Below are 22,768 nucleotides of genomic sequence, written 5' to 3'. Positions count from 1 at the left end.
GCTTTGTTTTTTTTTTTTCTCTCCATCATGTATGACTTTTTTGTTCCGAGGAAAGGCGTGGCCGATATCACTACCAGGTCATCAGAGAGAGAGAGAGAGAGAATTGGCGTGTGTGTGTGTGTGTGTGTGTGTGTGTGTGTGTGTGTGTGTGTGTGTGTGTGTGTGTGTGTGTGTGTGTGTGTGTGTGTTTAGTAAATGAACTTTAATATGAAATGTCCGTAGACTAAAGAAAATAAACACCATCACCAAAACCACCACCACCACAACCATCACCACTAACAACAACAACAACAACTACTACTACTACTACTACTATTACTACTACTACTACTACTACTACTACTACTGCTACTACTACTACTACTTTTGCTACTGTTGCTGCTTCTACTAGTACGACTACGGCTTACGATTTTTTTTCTTTTTTTGCTGCATGAAATCCAGATACAGTGTTCAAACTAAATATTTACTTTCACTCACTTTCGTTATTTCAAGAATATGCTAACGAACATGACACCGCTTTCTTTCTCTTTGCTCCAGCACTCAACAATTACTGTTCTCTACACGACTACTGATCCTATTTCCATTCCTCCTCTTCAGGCTGATCTTTCTCCTCATCGTGTCGCTCTTTACTATTTCACTTCTTTTTCCTTGTTTTCCATTTCGTATTTTCTCTTCTACTCCTACTCATTTTCTTTGACTTCTCTCTTCTCGTCACTTTCTCGTCTCTTTTCTTCTCTTCTCTTTTCTTCTCTTCTTCTCTCTTCTATTAATTTCTCTAGTATGTTTCTCTTCTCTTCTTAACATCTTTTTTCTTATCTTCTTTTCTCTCTTCTCGTCACTTTTCTTCTCTTTTCTTCTCTTCTCTTTTCTTCTATTCTCCTCTCTTCTATTAATTTCTCTAGTATGTTTCTCTTCTCTTCTTAACATCTTTTTTTTCTCTTCTTTTCTCTCTTCTCGTCACTTTTCTTTTCTACTCTTCTCTTTTCTTCTCTTGCCTTCTATTTTCTTCTCTTCTCTTATCTTCTCCTCTCTTCTCTCTTCTATTAATTTCTCTTGTATGTTTCTCTTCTCTTCTTAACATCTCTTTTCTTCTCTTCTTTTCGCTCTTCTAATATTTTCTCTTGAATTGTTTCTCTTATCTTTTTAACATTTCTACTCTACTCTCCTCTTCTCTTCTCTTCTCTTTTCTCTTCCCTTCTTAAAATTTCTTCTCTTCACTTCCCTTCCCACTCTTCTCTCGTCTTTTCCTCGTCTCTTTCCTTCCCACTCTTCTCCCGTCTTTTCCTCGTCTCTTCCCTTGCCACTCTTCTCCCGTCTTTTCCTCGTCTCTTCCCTTGCCACTCTTCTCCCGTCTTTTCCTCGTCTCTTCCCTTGCCACTCTTCTCTCGTCTTTTCCTCGTCTCTTTCCTTGCCACTCTTCTCTCGTCTTTTCCTCGTCTCTTCCCTTCCCACTCTTCTCTTCTTCATTCCGTCTCTTCCCTTCCCACACTTTGTTCCATGAAGCATCGCAGTCTCACACGCTAAGTCGCTACAAGCTGTACCGGACACACGTGATTTAAAGAAACATCAGGAAATGATACTCGTTTGTGTGACGGATACACACACACACACACACACACACACACACACACACACACACACACACACACACACACACACACACACACAAGCAAACAAACGAACAAACTTCTTTCTCTGTTTTAATATATCCACTCAGTTAAAAGAAGCACTGCCTGATTTTTTAAAGTAATTGTTCGTGCATCACAGCTGCTATATAATCATTACTTGCTGGTTTCATATTTTTGTCCATGCATTTTTAAAATCATACCAACGTTATCACAATGTTCACGGTTCACCATGCATACCATCATACCATGCACACCAAAGGCCTTTGGCCTTTGGTGCGTGCCGTCGCAGGGTCACGGGGTATCGCTGGAGTAACTTCGTTTCGACCCAGCGACTACGCAATGAACCTGAATCAAGGCCTGTCACCAGCTTATTCCGTGAACGCTAATTCCAGCTAAATGGGCATGTGGCGCGCCTCCTGGACGTCGATCATTTTATTTATATATTTATTTTCACGTTTCGCCTATGGCGCCGGTAGACTTTCTTGAAGGGGCCTGATGGTCGGCCCCAGCCTATTATGGCGCAGGCAAGTGTTTATAGAGGCGCCATCTTGCTTGGTTCATGCTATCCCCCATAACTCTTCTTTGATCCTCTTTTTCGAGAGATAATCTAGAGTCACGTTAATAGGTGGTCTTCAGGAAAGCATGTAAGTAGTCTTCGGCCCCTCGGTGACGAGTGAAAGTTGTCAGCTTGTGGCGGTGGGCGGGATGATAACCCGTGTCCTCCTGGACACCGTGCCCGCACTATGACCCTTTACCCATCCTCTCCCCTTGCTCCCCTGCTCAGATGGTTGTTTCTATACAAGCAACCCTGAGTGGAGGAGACTAATGGGACGACCACGTAACTCATGGGTGTAGCAAGTTGGTCGATCCTGCCGGGAGAGGCTTAGAATGGATAAGGTATAGCTGCATAGAGGCTTGCCCGTGGGGCCCGTCAAGGGTGGAGGCGGTGAGTGAGTGCAGCGACGCGCCCCCGACGTATGCTCTTCGTTAATTAGTTAATTTGGAGTTGTAATCCTTATCTAGACATGTTTATAAATAATACCGTTATATCACAATGTTCACGTTTCACCATACATCCCATGCTTATGATAACTGTTGTCCCTAATCATTGCTTCTGTGCTTACTTGTTCAAGGTATGGGAATATTAACTTGTAGACGTAGAGCATAATCTGCTTACCGAGAGAGTCAAAGGAAGGGAGGGAAGATTTGGTCTGTCTTGCAATGCAAACTTTGTTTTAAACGCTAGGCTGATGCTCGCTCTCTTTACCGTCACTCTTTGTTGTCTTCGTAGGGAGGCAAGTAGCACTGTTGAGCTAAGTATAAGCATGAATGTACACCAGCACCACTAACAGTACCCCTTGCACACCAGTTACACTCACCAGCACATCTAGCACACCCTTTTATTGCATCAGTTACTCTCCCCAGCATCCCAAGCATCCCTCTCTATATTAGTTACTCTCCCCAGCACCCCAATCATCCCTCTCTATATTAGTTACTCTCCCCAGCACCCCAGGCATCCCTCTCTATATTAGTTACTCTCCCCAGCAACCCAAGCATCCCTCTCTATATTAGTTACTCTCCCCAGCACCCCAGGCATCCCTTTCTATATTAGTTACTCTCCCCAGCACCCCAAGCATCCCTCTCTATATTAGTTACTCTCACCAGTACCCCAAGCATCCCTCTTTATATTAGTTACTCTCCCCAGCACCCCAAGCATCCCTCTCTTTATTAGTTACTCTCCCCAGTACCCCAAGCATCTCTTTATAGTTACTCTCCCAGCACCCCAAGCATCCCTCTTTATATTAGTTACTCTCCAGCACCCCAAGCATCCCTCTTTATATTAGTTACTCTCCCAGCACCCCAAGCATCCTCTCTATATTAGTTACTCTCCCCAGCACCCCAAGCATCCTCTTATATTAGTTACTCCCAGCACCCCAAGCATCCTCTCTATATTAGTTACTCTCCCAGCACCCCAAGCATCCCTCTATATTAGTTACTCTCCCCAGCACCCCTAGCATCCCTCTATATATTAGTTACTCTCCCCAGCACCCCAAGCATCCCTCTCTATATTAGTTACTCTCCCCAGCACCCCAAGCATCTCTCTTTATATTAGTTACTCCCAGCACCCCAAGCATCCTCTCTATATTAGTTACTCTCCCCAGCACCCCAAGCATCCCTCTTTATTAGTTACTCTCCCCAGCACCCCAAGCATCCCTCTATATTAGTTACTCTCCCAGCACCCCAAGCATCCTCTCTATATTAGTTACTCTCCCCAGCACCCCAAGCATCCTCTCTATATTAGTTACTCTCCCAGCACCCCAAGCATCCCTCTCTATATTAGTTACTCTCCCAGCACCCAAGCATCCATCTCTATATTAGTTACTCTCCCCAGCACCCCAAGCATCCCTCTCTTTATTAGTTACTCTCACCAGTACCCCAAGCATCCCTCTCTATATTAGTTACTCTCCCCAGCACCCCAAGCATCCCTCTCTATATTAGTTACTCTCCCCAGCACCCCAAGCATCCCTCTCTATATTAGTTACTCTCCCCAGCACCCCAAGCATCCCTCTCTATTAGTTACTCTCCCAGCACCCCAAGCATCCCTCTCTATTAGTTACTCTCCCCAGCACCCCAAGCATCCCTCTCTATTAGTTACTCTCCCCAGCACCCCAAGCATCCCTCTCTATATTAGTTACTCTCCCCAGCACCCCAAGCATCCCTCTCTATATTAGTTACTCTCCCCAGCACCCCAAGCATCCCTCTCTATATTAGTTACTCTCCCCAGCACCCCAAGCATCCCTCGCTATCTTAGTTACTCTCCCCAGCACCCCAAGCATCCCTCTCTATATTAGTTACTCTCCCCAGCACCCCAAGCATCCCTCTCTATATTAGTTACTCTCCCCAGCACCCCAAGCATCCCTCTCTTTATTAGTTACTCTCCCCAGCACCCCAAGCATCCCTCTCTTTATTAGTTACTCTCCCCAAGCATCCCTCTCTTTATTAGTTACTCTCCCAGCACCCCAGGCATCCCTCTCTATATTAGTTACTCTCCCCAGCACCCCAAGCATCCCTCTCTATATTAGTTACTCTCACCAGCACCCCAAGCATCCCTCTCTATATTAGTTACTCTCCCCAGCACCCCAAGCATCCCTCTCTATATTAATTACTCTCACCAGCACGCCAAGCATCCCTCTCTTTATTAGTTACTCTCACCAGTACCCCAAGCATCCCTCTCTATATTAGTTACTCTCCCCAGCACCCCAAGCATCCCTCTCTATATTAGTTACTCTCCCCAGCACCCCAAGCATCCCTCTCTTTATTAGTTACTCTCACCAGTACCCCAAGCATCTCTCTTTATATTAGTTACTCTCCCCAGCACCCCAAGCATCCCTCTTTATATTAGTTACTCTCCCCAGCACCCCAAGCATCCCTCTCTATATTAGTTACTCTCCCCAGCACCCCAAGCATCCCTCTTTATATTAGTTACTCTCACCAGTACCCCAAGCATCCCTCTCTATATTAGTTACTCTCCCCAGCACCCCAAGCATCCCTCTCTTTATTAGTTACTCTCCCCAGCACCCCAAGCATCCCTCTCTATATTAGTTACTCTCCCCAGCACCCCAAGCATCCCTCTCTATATTAGTTACTCTCCCCAGCACCCCAAGCATCCCTCTCTTTATTAGTTACTCTCACCAGTACCCCAAGCATCCCTCTCTATATTAGTTACTCTCCCCAGCACCCCAAGCATCCCTCTCTATATTAGTTACTCTCACCAGTACCCCAAGCATCCCTCTTTATATTATTTACTCTCCCCAGCACCATAAGCATCTCTCTATATAAATTACTCTCCCCAGCACTACTAACACCTTTCTATATACGAATTATCTCCCCAGCACCACTAGCACGCCTTTATAAACCATTTACTCTCCCTAGCACCGCTTATCTTCATTACTTTTTCCCAGCCCATCTTGACACATAACATGCATCTCACACATAGCTAATTTTCACTGTATTATCCCAGATTGCTGTAACGTATTCCTCGTCAAAGTCTCTCCTACATATGGCAGAATTAAGTGGTCTCTTGTACGACCCGAGCCCGTTAGTGGCCCTGGCGAATTCAATTTTCAGTGGCTGCCGTGATGTATATCTCTTGCTTGGCCCATGCTGCTTCCCCCCCCACCCCACCCCCCCCGGTGCTCCTCTTGAACGAAGTTGCTGAGGTTGGGGTTGACTGATTATCTGGGCATTATGTGGGTAATCTTCCGCCACTTCGTTCAAGAGAAGCACCGGGGGGGGGGGGATGGGGGGGGCGGTGCCAAGCAAGAGTTACAGTCCGTCACGGAAGCCACTGTAAAATAAAATTCTCCTGGGTCACTAACGGGCTGGGGTCGCACAAGAGACCACTCGAGACAGCCTATAGGCTACACATAAAAAAAAATCAGTTTAATCACTTCCTCTATTTTCTTTTCCCCCAACCAGATCTCACAGTTTGTCTTGCTCTCAGTCCTAAGAATGTATGGCTTTACAAAATCACTGGTCTGCTCTCTTGCCTCTTCCATCGTCATTACCTTACTCCTGCTTACATTTATTTTCATTTCCCTACATACCTTGTCAGACTCATCCACAGTCCTCTGCAGCATCCTTTTACTTTCTGACAACAACACTAACTCATCTACAAATAGGCCTGTTACCAAAAACTGCTACGCACCCCACTTTCAGCCTTGGACCTAAATTACCTACTCTGGCTTTCATTTCTCCCATACAACCATTCAAATAAACATTAAACAGCCATGGTGACATCACCTACCGCTCCCCCCCCCCCCCCCATCTTATAGCCTCACCAATACCAAAACTCTCACTCAGCTTCCCATTAGCACGCACAGAGGTACTCGTATCCTTGTAAAAAGACCTGATCCCTTCAAGTACGCGCCCTCCATTACGTTATACCTTCAGGACGCCCCATAAACATTACCTGTCAGTCCTGCCATAAACCTTCTCCAAGTCTATGAAAGCAGCAAACAGTTTCCCACGTTTCTTTACTGTCAATTTCAGAAAAAAAGATCTGATCCCCACATCCGCTCTCTTTGCAAAATCATCACCTTTATTTCTATCGACTATTTTCATTATCTCACTGAACACCTTTCCATAAAAATTCCAGGTACATTGAATAAGCTTATTCCCCACAGTTGTTACAACCATCCTTTTCCTCTGTACAACGGCAGTGATTACTTTTCCCCAGTCTTCTGGCACCCATGCACTCTGCTTCCATGCTTGGTTACACAGCCATGCACAATATCCACTCCACAACCTCATTTTCTCCATATTCCATGATTTTTTTTCTATTATGCAACCAATACCAGCGGTCTTTCCAGTTGTTAACTCGTATATTACCTCCTCTACGTATATCACCCCTCTCCTCCTCCCTCTCCTCATGGCCTCCCTGGATTAATTTTTACTCCTGCACTGGTACTTCTCTCCCTCCCAGTCTCTCAGTTGTCACGGATCCAAAATCACTCTCTCACAAATTCTTTTCCTCATTTTCTTTTTAACAGACATCCCACTTTTCCTCTTTATCACTCTCCGCCATCACCCCCTTTTTTTATCAGGTACACTCCCCAACATCACGAACATTCTTTTACATACCAGTCTTTATACATACCTTTCTTTATACCAGTTACAGACACTAACATCAGCACCTCTCTGTGTACCAGTTACTCTCCCCATCACCAGTTTCCCACTACTCAGCAGGTAGAAAAGGAATGGTTTGGGGCTGACCGGCGGAATAGGCCTACTATAACAGCACAAGCTTAGCAGAGAGAGAGAGAGAGAGAGAGAGAGAGAGAGAGAGAGAGAGAGAGAGAGAGAGAGAGAGAGAGAGAGAGAGAGAGAGAGAGAGAGAGAGAGAGAGAGAGAGAGAGAGAGAGAGAGAGAGAGAGAGGAGAGAGAGAGAGAGAGAGAGAGAGAGAGAGAGAGAGAGAGAGAGAGAGAGAGAGAGAGAGAGAGAGAGAGAGAGAGAGAGAGAGAGAGAGAGAGAGAGAGAGAGAGAGAGAGAGAGAGAGAGAGAGAGAGAGAGAGGAGAGAGAGAGAGAGAGAGAGAGAGAGAGAGAGAGAGAGAGAGAGAGAGAGAGAGAGAGAGAGAGAGAGAGAGAGAGAGAGAGAGAGAGAGAGAGAGAGAGAGAGAGAGAGAGAGAGAGAGAGAGAGAGAGAGAGAGAGAGAGAGAGAGAGAGAGAGAGAGAGAGAGAGAGAGAGAGAGTTTAATGAGTGTGCCCTCCAACCAATATTTTGCGCAACTAATCAATTTTCCGTTCATTTATTCCCGATTTATTAAAGTATGGAATATGCTTCATGATGGGATTGTTTCTCTTGCTAACACTGACAAGTTTAAAGCAAAATTGAACACCCGCCTGTTGACCTACTAGGCATTGTTTATGTCCCCTTTTTTTCATTCTTCTTACTTTACTATCACTGTCTCATATTTTTTCATATCCATGTCTGCTTATCGAAAGAACTATGTTGGGATCTTTATCCCTTTTTTTAAGATATGGAGAAAGGCCAGTGTTGTGCCGATATCTAAGAAGGGGAATTAATCAGCTGCTCAGTGGCCACTTGAAAGGGGCCAGCGCTGCTGAGAAGCGCTGCTAAGTGGCCCCGTGTAAGAGGGACTTTTTGGCTAAAAAAAAAATATTAGTGACCATCTAGAACAGTGGTTCTCAAACTGGGGGTAATTACCCCCATGGGGGTAATGAAGCCGTTTCGCCCAATAATTCCTTTTTATATTGATTTATATTAAAAAATTTTTTAGAAGACGATAAATTTTAACCTTTTCAATTTTTTTTTATTCAATCCCCACTCCGTAAACCCTTTAATATTGTTGGTATCAAAAAGAAGAACACAACTTGATCAATGGCTCCCTGCATTCGTTCATTAATAATGGTAATTCTAGTCTTGCTAATCTTTTGTCATTATTCAAAGGTGTGCTCGAAACGACAGAGGGACGAAAATTATAATATCACATATCTTGATTTTAGTAATGCATTAGACCAAGTGCCTACTCAAGGATTTTTAATAAACTTAAAGCCCATGGGCTAGAGGTCAAGGCGTGGCTTGGTGAGCGGATGCAGGGAACTCAGGTGAATGGAGATGGGCACGGGTTACTATAAAATAAATTATTATAATGGCGTTCCGTAAGAATCAGTTCTGGGTCCATCACTGTGTATCATATACATATATTTTTGTTGTTACGCTTTCGGCTTATAGCGCCGGTAGGCTTTCTTGGTGGAGCTTGATGGTCGGCCCCACCCCATTATGGCGCAGGCAAGTGCTTATAGAGGCGCCATCTTTCTTGGCTCATGCTGCCCCCCCGGAGCTCATCTTTGAGCCTCTCTTTAGAGAGAGAATCTAGGTCTTCAGGATAGCATGTGGGACAGCATGTGGGTAGTCTTAGGCCACTCGGCGGTGACTGAAAACTCCCAGCTATGGCGGCGGGCAGGACTCGAACCTGCGTCTCCTGGACGCGGTGTCGTCACGCTAACCACTCAGCCACCGCCTCCCCAAATAAACATCAACGATTCTAATTGCAGTATAATCAGTGACATAAAAACGATTGCTGATGACACAAATAGGGAGACTACTCGGTTTAAGCAACGACACTGAGGTGCCTCAGGAGGAACTAATTGGGCTGTAAAAGCGGGCCGACAAATGGATGATGCAGTTCAACAAAATCCTAAGTGTGAGAAAAAATAACCCCCAAAGTAATTACACGTTAAATAATACACCCCTTGACCACTCCAGCTGCGAAAAAAAATTGGGTGTGCGTGTGAGCTCTGATCTTCGATCCAGAGATCAATGTGTTAGCGCTAGAAACCACGCAAATAGTCTTGGGCTTAATTTATAGAAGCGTAAGCAACTAGAGCGCAGAAGTTATCCTTAAATTGTATCTGAGACTGGTTAGACCTCACCCGAATTATGCCGTTCAGTTTTGGTTCCCCTATTACAGGAAAGATACTGATTTTCTCGAGGCAATATTGAGAAGAATTACTACAATGATCCAAGAACATACGAACTTACCACAAAGAAAGACTACAAAAAAAATTCTTTGGGATTTAATTGAGATTTTTAAATGAGTCATGGGGTTTAACATGAGCGATTTAAAAGTGTTTGGATATAAAAAAAAAACACAGATGTAAGAAAAGGTAGCAACGAGTATTTGTTGGATAATTTCAAGTTGAGGAAGGGAGCAGCCAAGAAGTGGTTCACGACAAGGGTGGTGGTTGAGTGGAACAAACTGAGCAGGTACGTAGTTGAGGCAAACACAATTGAAGGATTTAAATGGAGATTAGATGTACTTAATGATTGGAAGATGATGTGGAGAATAACCCATCTTCAGGAGCTGGCCCCTTGTAGTCCCCTTATATCCTTGTGTATCCCTGTGTACTCTCCCTATCACCACCACCACCACCACCACCACCACCATTCTGTACACCAGTTACTTCCCTTATCACCACCACCACCTCCATTCTATACACCAGTTACTCTCCCTACCACCACCACCACCACCATCACCACCCTTCTATACACCACTTACTCTCCCCATCACCACCACCATCATCACCACACTTCTATACACCGTTATTCTCCCAAGTCTTACCACCACCACCTGCGCACCAGTTATACAAGGCATTTGATTACCTTTGTTGTCGGCTTCCCTGATATAAATAATCCAAAGAAACCTGGAAACCTTGAAAAATAAAAACATGAAGACTCTCCCCCTCGTAACTTATCCTGCGGCTACCCAACATTGAAAAGGACAGGAGGGGCTTTATAGAGTCGTATTTATGATGAGGGAAGTCAAACGTGAGGAAAAAAGGAAGGAAAGGCAATCTAGAAAGTAGTGAGATATTAAAGAAAAACAATCAGGGAAGGGAAGAACAGATAGGAAACACAGATAATATGTAAACGATAAGACAAAAAAAAATTAAATAACCATAGAAAGAAGATAGCCAATATGATAAAGTAATTGAGATAGTCCTACGGGGCACCCACACCCAAACACACACACACACACACACACACACACACACACACACACAGTCGGCTAGACTCCCGGTCTGTTTTACCTCAAGGCACCCACCTCAACCCACTCTTCCACCCGTACCAGTCACTCACTCACGCAGACACGCCCGCAAACACCAACAAACAGCCAAGATCATCAACATTCAACCCCGCTACACACACAAATAAAAACACCCGTAGGAGGTTCGAATCTTCTATAAAAACAAAGAAAAAAAGAAAAAAATCCAAGTCGTGTATCTCTATTTTCCCTTTCTCAACACCAGTCTATTGTTTTACCAGACACTTGACGTCACCAGGACCTTCCTTACTTGATGCTGCGGGATAATCTCCGCAGGATCAGGTGCGGGATCAAGTCAGGGAAAAATGAGAGAGAGAGAGAGAGAGAGAGAGAGAGAGAGAGAGAGAGAGAGAGAGAGAGAGAGAGAGAGAGAGAGAATGACAACAGTAAGTTGAATAGTGAATATACAGTATAATAGTACCAGAATGTAACGTTGTCACTTTTAATTAGAAAATGTTACCTGCACATCTCGACTACGGGACTGTAAAATATAATAAATAATGATGATAAATCATTCAATAGAGACTTGGATTTCTCCGGGGGGTGTAAAATGAATTGTAGTGCATTTTGTATGTATGTATGTACTTATGTATGTATGTATGTATGTATGTATGTGTTATCTCTTTGTCACTATATCTATGTACTCGTATTTACTCATCAACTTTTCTAGCTTTCTATTTATATTTATAAATCTCATCTACCTAGCCTATCTGCCTATCTATCTGTCTATCAATCTATCTATCTATCTGTCTATATGTGTGTGTGTGTGTGTGTGTGTGTGTGTGTGTGTACTCAGAGCCTCCAGCCAGTTAAACCTTTTCGGCCCAATACTCGATTCGGCGCATTGTTTCCGGGAAGCCATCAGAAAATTCGGCGTTTATCTCATCTCGGCTCCTTCCCACCGTGCTCAGGCGAACCAGCCCAGTTTATGTTCCTCGTTACGGCGTGGGAATATCGCTCAGTTCCCTGTGCTTGACCGACTCGAGGGTGCTGGAGGTTCTGTCTTTACAACGGAGCGAGAATAATTCCCTTGGCTATTTTTGTTAAAGGTATATTATGTTGCTCGAGTTGTGGATCTGTGGTTGATTTAGTAGAAGTAGTAGCAGTAGTAGTAGTAGTAGTAGTAGTAGCAGTAGTCGTCGTTGTTGTTGTTGTTGTTGTTGTTGTTGTTGTTGTTGTTGTTGTTGCTGCTGTTGTTTTTCTTATTGTTGTAGCATGATTCATGAATAATGTTATATTCTTGGTATAGTTGTTGTCGTTGCAGCTGTCATTTCTTTATACATACTCTCGTTAAAAGGCGTCGTGGTTCGCTGCTAGCACAAACGCGCGCCAAATGCTGACTGTAATAACTCCTTTTCATTATCACCATAGCAACTGTTCTTTTTTTATTTCTCTCCGTTTTCCCACGTTTTGCCTCCTACATGCAGCGTGGGCGCGACAATGACAAGTTCAAATGACCGCGGGAGTAGTTCTCTTTATGCACCGAATGACCTCTCAACGCTTCATGATTTCTGTTTTAATTTGAAGGAAAAAATATAAAAAGTAGAGCCGTTGTGGCTTTCTTGTAGCTTTCTATTCCTTTGTTAGAATCTCGCTCTTTGTTGCGTCTGCAGTGCTGTTTGCTTTAATTAATGTGTAAGAACTATAGTGCTGTTTGCTTTAATTAATGTGTAAGAACTATAGTGCTGTTTGCTTTAATTAATGTGTAAGAACTACAGTGCTGTTTGCTTTAATTAATGTGCAAGAACTACAGTGCTGTTTGCTTTAATTAATGTGTAAGAACTACAGTGCTGTTTGCTTTAATTAATGTGTAAGAACTATAGTGTTTAGGAGAAGATATACCGGATTTAATGTGAAACTGTAGTAAGAATAAATTAGTTACGTGTGCTTCCTGTCTCTTTTTGTCTTTTTGTCTCTGTTTGTCTGTGATTCCATCAGTCTGTAATTCTGTTTGCCTGTCTTTTTTTTTACAGCGACAGAGAAGGAAACAGCTCAAGGGAAAAAAAAAAAAAAAAAAAAAAACGAAAACAATAATGAAATGTAATGAACAATGTCCGTCTATCTCTATCCTGATGGAGTACCTCCTACTGTCCTTAAAAACTGTGCTTCCGTGCTGACACCCTGCCTGGTCAAACTCTTTCGCCTCTGCCTATCAACATCTACCTTCCCTTCCTGCTGGAAGTACGCCTTCGTACAGCCTGTGCCTAAAAAGGGTGACCGTTCCAATCCCTCAAACTACCGCCCTATATCTTTACTTTCCTGTCTATCTAAAGCTTTTGAATCAATCTTTAAAGGAAGAAAAAGCACTTTCCTTCTTTGGACCTTCTATCTGATCGCCACTCGGTGAAACTTTCTCAGTTGTGCTAGACATATCGATAGCTTTCGATATGTCAACTCTTTGCTTTCTATACTGCCCTCTTACGGTTTCTATCCTTCTCTCTGTTCCTTTATCTCCAGTTTCTTTTCCAGCCGTTCTATCTCTGCTGTGGTAGATGGTCACTGTTCTTCCCCTAAACCTATCAACGGTGGTGTTCCACAGGGCTCTGTCCTATCACCCACTCTCTTCCTGTTATTCATCAATGATCTTAAATTCCGCCGCCATGTTGCCTCTCTTTCTAGCTTCTATCGACATTTTCACGCTGACTACTCTTCTGAACTTGCTAACTGCATGCCTCCCCCCTCCCGCAGCCTCGCCGCACACGACTTTCTACTCAAGCTCATCCCTTTACTGTCCAAATCCATTACGCACGAGTTAATCAGCATCTTCAATCTTTCATCCCTCACGCAGATAAACTCTGGAACAATCTTCCTTCATCTGTATTTCCTCCTGCCTACGACTTGAACTCTTTCAAGAGGAGGGTATCAGGACACCTCTCCTCCCGAAATTGACCTATCTTTCGGCCACTCCGCTGAAAGCTTTTTATAGGAGCAGTGAGTAGCGGCCTTTTTTTCATTATTGTTTCCTTTTATTTTTGCCCTTGAGCAGTTTCCTTTGCTGTAAAAAAAAAATCTATCTGTCTATATGTCTATCAATTTTTTTTATCTATCTATCTATCTATTTGTATAATCTCTCTCTCTCTCTCTCTCTCTCTCTCTCTCTCTCTCTCTCTCTCTCTCTCTCTCTCTCTCTCTCTCTCTCTCTCTAACCATATATTCTCCTTCCATCACTCAATTCAAGGCGACTCGATTTCCTTGGCCACAAAACAAATGTGGATTTTACTCACAAATGAAACTGAACTTTCCTCGGGCGGTTCTTTCTTTTATTGATATTCTGCATGGTGGAAACATATCGTAGTGGCGGTGGTGGTGGTGTCCTTTTGGTCGTTTTTGTACCTTATCTGTACCCTTAGAGAACTATCCTGTGCGTACCTCTTTCTGTGTCCGTGTGTAACTATCCTTGTATATATTATATTCTTTTATATTATATTGATTGTAGAGAGAGAAAAAAGAAGTATATGTAGTATAGAAGTATAGTATGTAGTATAGAAGTATATGCCTCTTAAAAAATAATAGCAATAAGATTTTTTCATGTTTGTGTTTTTATGAAGTGTTAGATAATGCAGCTGGGGTGGGGAAGAAATAGATAGATAGATAGATAGATAGATAGATAGATAGAGAGAGATATAGATAGAGAGAGAGAGAGAGAGAGAGAGAGAGAGAGAGAGAGAGAGAGAGAGAGAGAGAGAGAGAGAGAGAGAGAGAGAGAGAGAGAGAGAGAATTACATAAAATTACATAGAAAATCAGCATACTGTGACACTTGTTATACCTTTTTTTTATTTTCTTTATGTTTCCTTGAATATGAATTTCATACCGCAGATTCCATACCACAGACGTATAATTTAATGTTGACTTTCTTTCATGGCAAAACTTTATGCTCAAGCTACACTCGTATCAGCCAACAGCGTATACAATGTGGCCAATTGGTGTTCTTTGGCTGTTGATGAACACTTCCCTCTCAAAAAAAAAATTTGCCCCTGTCTGTTGAAGTATTTGTTTTTATTGCGATTGTTGCTGTTGGCGTTGTTGCTAAAGGAACGTAGATGTGCCAGAAAAAAAAGCTGGAAACGTTTTTTGGATGAACGTGTGTGCAAGCTTTAGATGCAAACGGTTGCCTGGGAGCTGGCAAATGACTGCTGGGCTGAGAATAAATTAAGAAACCCTGCAAGGAAGACTGAACAACAACAGCAGCACTAACAATGACAATAAAAGCACTAGCTACCACTCTCATTGCTCTGACTACTACTACTTCTACAGTTTTTGTATCACGTAACTGGCCTCACTCGTAAAATCATTTGGAAGAAAACTGACATTTAGCACATCAATGCCACCAGACTATCACAACCGCCACCATCAACACCAACACCACTTCCACCACCACTACCACCATCACAACACCCACCACCAACAACACCATTACGCATTATAATTACTGCAGCCAAAGCAATTCATACCCTCCACCCTGCAAATTATCGTTAATCAGATGCTCTGGCAACGATTGAAGTAAGAGGCGAAGGAGGCGTAGGAAATGAGCAACTGTAAATATGAAAATTTCTCGATTTCGATAGAAACTTCTCACCTTTGCAATATCAGTACTTTCTCCATTGTATTCCTGTGTATTGTATTACTGTTTTGTTTTACTGTAGTTCACTTTATTATATGTATTCTGGTAAATCTGATTACTGCAACTTAACAGTGCAAAAGTCGTAATAATTGAATATGTGGCTGTATTAGTAGTAGTAGTAGCAGCGATATTAGTCTTAGCACTAATATTAGTCATAAATAACCCGGGGGCACGTAGAAGAGGATATTTTGTTATATCATAAATATTTACCAGATTATGTATCAGATTATTAAAATATCATCTTCGGAACCGATTTGCAGGAAATCAAGATAGTTAGTATATATTAACGTATTTATTTGTCTAAACAGATTCGTTCTAATTGTATTTGAACGCTTGGGTCGAAATCTGAGTGAAAGCATCAATCAGTTCACGACACGCACGCACAGGATGAGACACGATTGCTAATCTGTTTATCCATTTATACATATATTCACTTATTTATTTCTATGAATGAACACGGCAGGGGAGAGCGCTTTATCCTTCCATATCCCCACATCAAAAAAAAGATCATTTAGCCCAAGGGAGACTGGACACGCAGGCACCGAGAGCAAACAGATATCACTATACCACTTGTTCCCTGTTCCTCCCTGAGTCGATCCAAGTGGAGACCAAGGATGGAGACACAGGGAACATTACATCTAATAGAACAGATTCATATTTCTAAACAGCGGACCAGAATAACGGTAAACAGAGAGATGAAGCCGTTTAGAACCCACCCCTAAAAAAAGATAATGTTGAGAAATGCCGAGACTGTAACATATAGGAGAAAGCGGAAAAATATGAAGAAAAAATATTAGGGCGTTCAGACTACACAGCCCCAATGTGAAAGAAGGACGAGAATGTAACGAAAAAGAGTGAAAAGATGAAAAAAGAAGAAGTCCGTTCAGAATACAATCCCATAGAAGACAGTCTTAAGCAAGGACGAGAATGTAACGGAGAGAAAAAAAAGGAAATAGAAAGTATGATGGTTTAGAATACAGCATCGTTGAAATTATTGCTTAGGAAGGACGGGAATGAAACAAAATGAGACAAAAAAATCTATAAAAATAAGTAAAGCTGTTCAAGATAATAACCCCACGGATGGTAGTAAAGAATGTAGGAAAAAAAGATAAACCGAAAGAATACAATATCATGAAAAACGACAGAGCAAGAAGAAAGAAATAAAGAAAATATTTAAGATTAAGAAATATCAAGGAAGAACGATAAGATGAAGAAAATAAAAACGATAAACAGAAAGAAAAGAGGAATAGTCTACAGTACAACCTCATGAATGACAAAATAGCAAGAATGAAAATACAACGAAAAAAAACCCACCCGGAAAGTGTATGAGAAAGGCAACAAGAAAGATAAGAAAGAAAAAAAGATAGAAAAGGCGCCCTAAGTACAAATCGCAGACATACATCATTGAGGAAGAACAAATGTAACACAAAAGAGAGATAAATGATAATAAAAACTGCGTACTCACTGTGGTCAGGCTGGACTTCACTGGGGTAGAAGAATCCCTGCTGAGGGTAAGGGGGGCGCGCCGGCAGCAGCCTACGGAAGGAGTAAGGGCCGCGGGGGTCGTGGTGATGCGGTGCCGCGACGGTGAGGGGCAGGAGGGCCAGGGTGAGGCAGCAGGAGAGCAGGAGGGGCACCACGAGCAGGCTGGCACTCGGGGTTGCTGCCCTCATGACGCCGGCCTAACTGGGAGTCGACGGCCAACGCTCACGCCTCTCAGTCTTATACACGCGCCTCCCACGCCACACTTCTCGCCCACACCCCCCACGACGCCCAAGCCACGCCCACACGCCCCTGCCTCGCCACGCCCCCTCCCCCGCCGACCACGCCCCCGAGCAGGCTGTGGTGTGGGTACGAGGGAGTGTTTCCGCGAAGACGCCGAGGAAGAAAAAAAGATTCGCGCATTAATTCCTTCCTCAGCGTCAGGTTATGTTGGGTTTGCTGTTTTCTTGTTTCTTCGGGTTATTTTTTTGTTCCTTAGCATTTTCTTTCTGCATGTTTCTTTTATATCATTCTTTACATTCTCCTGTTTTGCTTTCTTTTTTCTTATTTGTTTCTTTACTTTCTTTTTTTATTACTTCGTTTCTTGTTCTTGTTCTCACTGTTTGATGTTTTTTTCTTGTTCTTTTCATCACTAATGTTATTCTTTTTCTTCGTTGTCTTTCTTTTTTAGTCCTTCCTTTCTTTCCTTCTTTTTCTTTCCTTTTTGTTATTTCTTTCTTACCGCCGACTCCTCATCCTGCTCCTCCTCCCCCTCCTCGTTCTCCTCCTCCTCCTCCTCCTTCTTCTTCTTTTCTTCTTTTCCTTCGTTATCTTTTTTCTTGTTTATGTTCTTCTTGTTCATGTCTTGTTCTTGTTCTTGTTCTTGTTCTTCTTTTTCTTCTTTTCTTTTCTTTTTCTTCGTTTCTCTTCAATTTTCTCAACTTTTATTTTTCTTAATAGTTGGTTTGCTTTTTCATCCTCCTATAGGAATACCGTTCGCTCTCTTCCACCTTCTCCTATTCCTCAGCCTCCTCCTCCTCCTCCTCCTCCCCCTCCTTTTCTTCTTCTTTTTCTTCTTCTTCTTCTTCTTCTTCTTCTTCTTCTTTTTCTTCTTCTTCTTTTCTTCTCCTCACACTACCATGACTATATCCGTAACCTTTCCTCCCATCCACCCCCTCAGTTCGGCGCCCCTCACTTGCATCACCTCTCTCAATCCGCCCTGCTCCCTCTCCACCCCTTCCTTTCCTGTTATTTTCCGTGTGTTTCCGGGGAGCGATACACATCAGATGCGGCTTCCCTTCTTTCGTCGTGCACGTCGGGGAAACATACCACACCAGGGACGGAATTCTGAGTATAGAATAGTTTAATTTACCTTAAAGCCGATAATACTTGGATGGTGTCTTACTGCAGTTGAGGTTTTTCATATTACGTAATTGTTTATATTGATATCAATGTTTAAACAATCTATTTGTTCGTCCATTCATTCATTTGATACCATACTCTCTGATTTTTCGATTCATGCGTTTTAGAGGGAAGGAAGGAATTGTGACTGCAACTATAACTGTGTAACGGCACCTCTAGTAGCCGCTGTGTGATGGCTTCGTATCAATGACTGTATATGCATACAATGGTTATGTTTCATGTGTGGGTGGTGTCGTCAGGATCACTGTCCTCAAGCTTTTCTTACCACTGCAAGCTTCGTAATAGCACCAAGAGCTATGTGCTGCCCACCGTTAAGCGGCGATGCTAGGGTTCGAACCGCCTCGTCTTGTCTCGTCTTGTTTCATCTTGACGCTCTGACACACTCTGCCCACCAGCATTTCTTTAATTATTTGTAAGAGATGTTGGCTCAGTGTGTAATCTCCCGCGCACCAGTACTTGAGCATCACCTGTACCTTGAAGGTTTGTGCTCTTGATCACCATACGCAGCATGGACACGAGGTAACATAATTATGAGGTAAACATCCACACATCCTGTTAGCAGCCTCCCCCTGCACCTGGCACTTCAAAAACCTCTCTTACTACCACTGCGGCACTCAGTCGCTTCTTCACAAATAAGGAATGTTCGACAATACGTACGCATAGCCTATTGAACGGAAAACCAGGCTGAGGCATAAAATTTAACGGTTGTCAAGATAAAAAGTTTTGATGTGTTTATAGTTTTAGTTGTTCATTTTTTACAACTCGATTTTTCATAGTCAATCAGATGAGCCTTATCTGTAAGGGTGCATACAAAGTGGCGATCATTCCCTTACAGATTGCATTCTCCCCAACATTTAAAGCCGTGTGCATACTATTTGAAAAGAGAAATGTTCCTGAAATGCTTGAACACTTTGTACATATATCCACTTGCCTATCTATTCACATCGTATCAGTCGCCAGTAGGAAAAGACCTTAATGAGCTAATAATTACACTGATTAATGAACCGGCACATGAATCAGATTGGCTAAAGAATAATAACTCAGTTTTATTAAAAAAAAAAGCATTCTTTGATGACATAAACCCGTAGAATAGATGTTGAAATAATCTATTGTTACATCAAGTTAAAATGGAATTAGGTTTGTGGGATTATCATTGATAACTCATTAATACTGTGGAAATCATACGTATATATATAAAATTTAGCAAAATTGTTTAAACTACATGTTTGGTGTAAATGATGATAGACTAATAATTATATTTGAAGTAAAAGTGTATTATAAAAAAAAAATAATAGTCATGATTACAATAATAAATATAATAATAATAATAATAATAATAACAACAACAACAACAACAACAACAACAACAACAACAACAACAACAACAACAACAACAACAACAATAATAATAATAATAATAATAATAATAATAATAATAATAATAAAAAGAAAAATGTGTGTACGGGGGCGTCTTGAGTGGTTGACATGCACCTCACGCAGAAAATTCTCGAGTGAAACCTTTAATAGGACTGTTGCCCTACTGTTAAGCCACGGATCGATCCCTTGCAAACGGCTGCGTTTACACCAAGCGAGTCGCGTCGAGTCGCGTCGCGTCGCGTCATGACGATTCATGACGCATCATGAATCGCCACCCCAGTTTTAACACTGATTTGTATGGGTTTTTGAAAGAAACCGTTTACACCGAATGCGTCGAGTCACGTCACGTCGCGTCACGTCGCGTCGCGTCGCGTCACATATAGGACTGGACCTATTTTGACGTCAGTCACAGCGAGTCTGCCATGGTGTCTTGAAGTATGCTGGTGGAACACCTTATCAACTTGCACGCCTGTAGTTAGTGTTGATTTTCCTAATGGAAGGTCCAGTCAACTCCACCAGCTTCTTGAAATTTTCATTTGTCATCCAAAAAAAGTTGTAGAATTTTTCTGGATAGTTTACCAGGTCTGGGAATAAATGACTGAAGCTTCCAAAATCTGGCCTCTTGGTGTTCAGATGATGCATCCAGATTCGAGCTTTATTTTTCCGTCTGCGACAACGAAGCCAGAGCAAAGCAGTTACTTCAGCAAGAGAATATGCATCCATTCTCCATGAGGTCAAATGGGTGACTGAGTACTGACTTGACTCAGGTTGACGCAGTCGGTGTAAACGGAGATGCGTCAAAATTAATCGCATCAAATGACTTGACGTGACTCGACTCGACGCGACTCGCTTGGTGTAAACGCAGCCTTAGGTTAGGCAGGACTTTCATGATTTGAGGTCGCCCCCGGTGTAGTGAGGGCCTTGTAGCAGTTGACGGCCCATGGAACCTTACAGGATGAAAAAAGTGGATTATTTTTTAAGGAGCAGAGTACGTTGCTGAAGTTAAAGAAAAGCACAACCAATCCAACCGACAATTACGCAGGACTTTATTTTATTGAGTAATGAATAAAATTTTCAGGTTTCTTTAGTGCTATTATATTGAACTAATCAAGAATCTCACTGGAAACAAAATGTAGCCTATATGTTAAATATTTACAGCAGTTTAGGACACGGAAGATATATTTTTAATGTTTGTCCCCTCACTGCAACACTTGTGTGGACCATTAAAATTTTCGCAACAGTTTCTCAAGTGCGTCCTCCTCCGCCCGTGTTGCTCGGCGTGCACTGGACAAGCTTCGGCAGGTGCGGGGGGCGGCGCGCGGCCCCTCCCCACCCACCAGCAGGGACGGCAGCAGGAGACTCTCCCCGCCAGTCACATGGTGGGGGGGGGGGGGGTAAGAGTACAGGGGCACCTTCTCCAGCGGTGGACTTAGGACCGTTCATTGTTATTTACTTTGTTTGTAAGTAACTTTGTAAATAAACTTATGTATGTGCTCTAGAAACTTGTCGCGCCTCAAGGGCCCGTGGATATGTGTCTCCGAGCATGAACCAGGAAATCATTTTATGTTATTTTTTTTCATTAACTTTCAAAGGTCAGAAAGAACACAAACTGGTACATATATACTAAGACCAGCAAAATATTTTCCAGGTGATTTGTCTAAAAGAATAGACAGATAAATATCATGTATTTATCTATCCTATATCTGTTTATCCATCTATTTATTTCATATTTATTAATCCATTTGTTAATTCATTCATTGATTCATCCATTCATTTCATTCACTCTATCGCACCATCCATATGTTAAATATATTCATTATCAAAGGTATGACATGTAATTTCTTGTAGATTTAGACAGACAATACAACAAAAAATTAAACCAATTATATATCTTTGTAACATTGATGAATTATTATTATTATTATTATTATTATTATTATTATTATTATTATTATTATTATTATTATTATTATTATTATTATTATTATTATTATTATTATTATTATTATTATTATTACTATTATTATTTATATTATTATTATTATTATTATTATTATTATTATTATTATTATTATTATTATTATTATTATTATTATTATTATTATTATTATTATTATTATTATTTCCCTTCAATCAGCCCCAAGCATCGTAAGGATGGATCAGGTTAGTCGGACGAAGCAATACAACAAGCCAGCCACGCACCGTCTTCCCTCTCTCGCAACCACCTGCCCCCACTGTGACCTCACTGCTCCGTCACCACCACTGGGAGATGGGATGGTGAGTGTTGTGATAATGTGATTATTGTTATTATTATTATTATTATTATTATTATTATTATTATTATTATTATTAGTAGTAGTAGTAGTAGTAGTAGTGTGTGTGTGTGTGTGTGTGTGTGTGTGTGTGTGTGCGTAGGACACACACACACACACACACAAAAAAAAAATTTAAGCACACACTTTCCTTCTATCCTTCTCAGGCCCGTAATTTTGGCTGATTTTCGGGGGGCGGGCTACAGGGTATCATAGGTTCATGAGGGTCGGGAGGAGGGGGGCGAGAGAAGCGATGATGCACAGGTGGGGGAAATCTTTTGAAAACAAGCACTTTTAAGGCATTTTGAGGCTGATGTAGAAAACACTGGGGGGACTATACTCCCCCTAGTCCCCCCCAGAAATTACAGTCCTGCTGAAGTGTTTCTTATTCTACTCTCTATAGTCACCCCATATACCTACATCCATATCACCATTTTCATCTATGCTACAACCAACCTATATAAATTTAGAAATGTGCAACCAACCTATATATACTTAGAAATGTAGGGATAATATAACGTTCTAGTGATAATTTGAAACCTTACTGTCCCTTTATTGTAAGAAGAGTGAAGCAAGTTTTTGTAGCCAATAGAATATGTGCATGAAGTTTTTTCTACCATTCGTTTTTCGTTTTTTATGGCTTTTGTTGCAGAGAGGCTGTGCAAAGGTGCTTGAAGGTATAACAAGACTACTACTACTACTACTACTACTACTACTACTTTTACTACCATTGCTACTACTACTACTACTACTACTACTACTACTACTACTACTTTTACTACCATTGCTACTAC

The 22,768-nt window shown here is 42.0% G+C and overlaps 1 protein-coding gene across 1 annotated transcript in view; it reads right to left on the bottom strand.

Annotated features, from left to right (window-relative positions):
- LOC127006830 (uncharacterized) overlaps window positions 1-17,615 on the bottom strand; it is a 27,753-nt gene extending 10,138 nt beyond the window's left edge. The window contains exon 1 of the mRNA XM_050877184.1: window positions 16,847-17,615. Coding sequence (XP_050733141.1) covers window positions 16,847-17,054 — 208 coding nt within the window. The 5' untranslated portion in view covers window positions 17,055-17,615. The remainder of the gene's footprint in view (window positions 1-16,846) is intronic.
- Between the last annotated feature and the right edge of the window lie 5,153 nt (window positions 17,616-22,768).

Source organism: Eriocheir sinensis, chromosome 33 (assembly GCF_024679095.1).
Source record: "Eriocheir sinensis breed Jianghai 21 chromosome 33, ASM2467909v1, whole genome shotgun sequence".
NCBI lineage: Eukaryota > Metazoa > Arthropoda > Malacostraca > Decapoda > Varunidae > Eriocheir > Eriocheir sinensis.
Note: the sequence above shows the minus strand (reverse complement) of the source record. Positions and strands in the feature narration are given on the sequence as shown.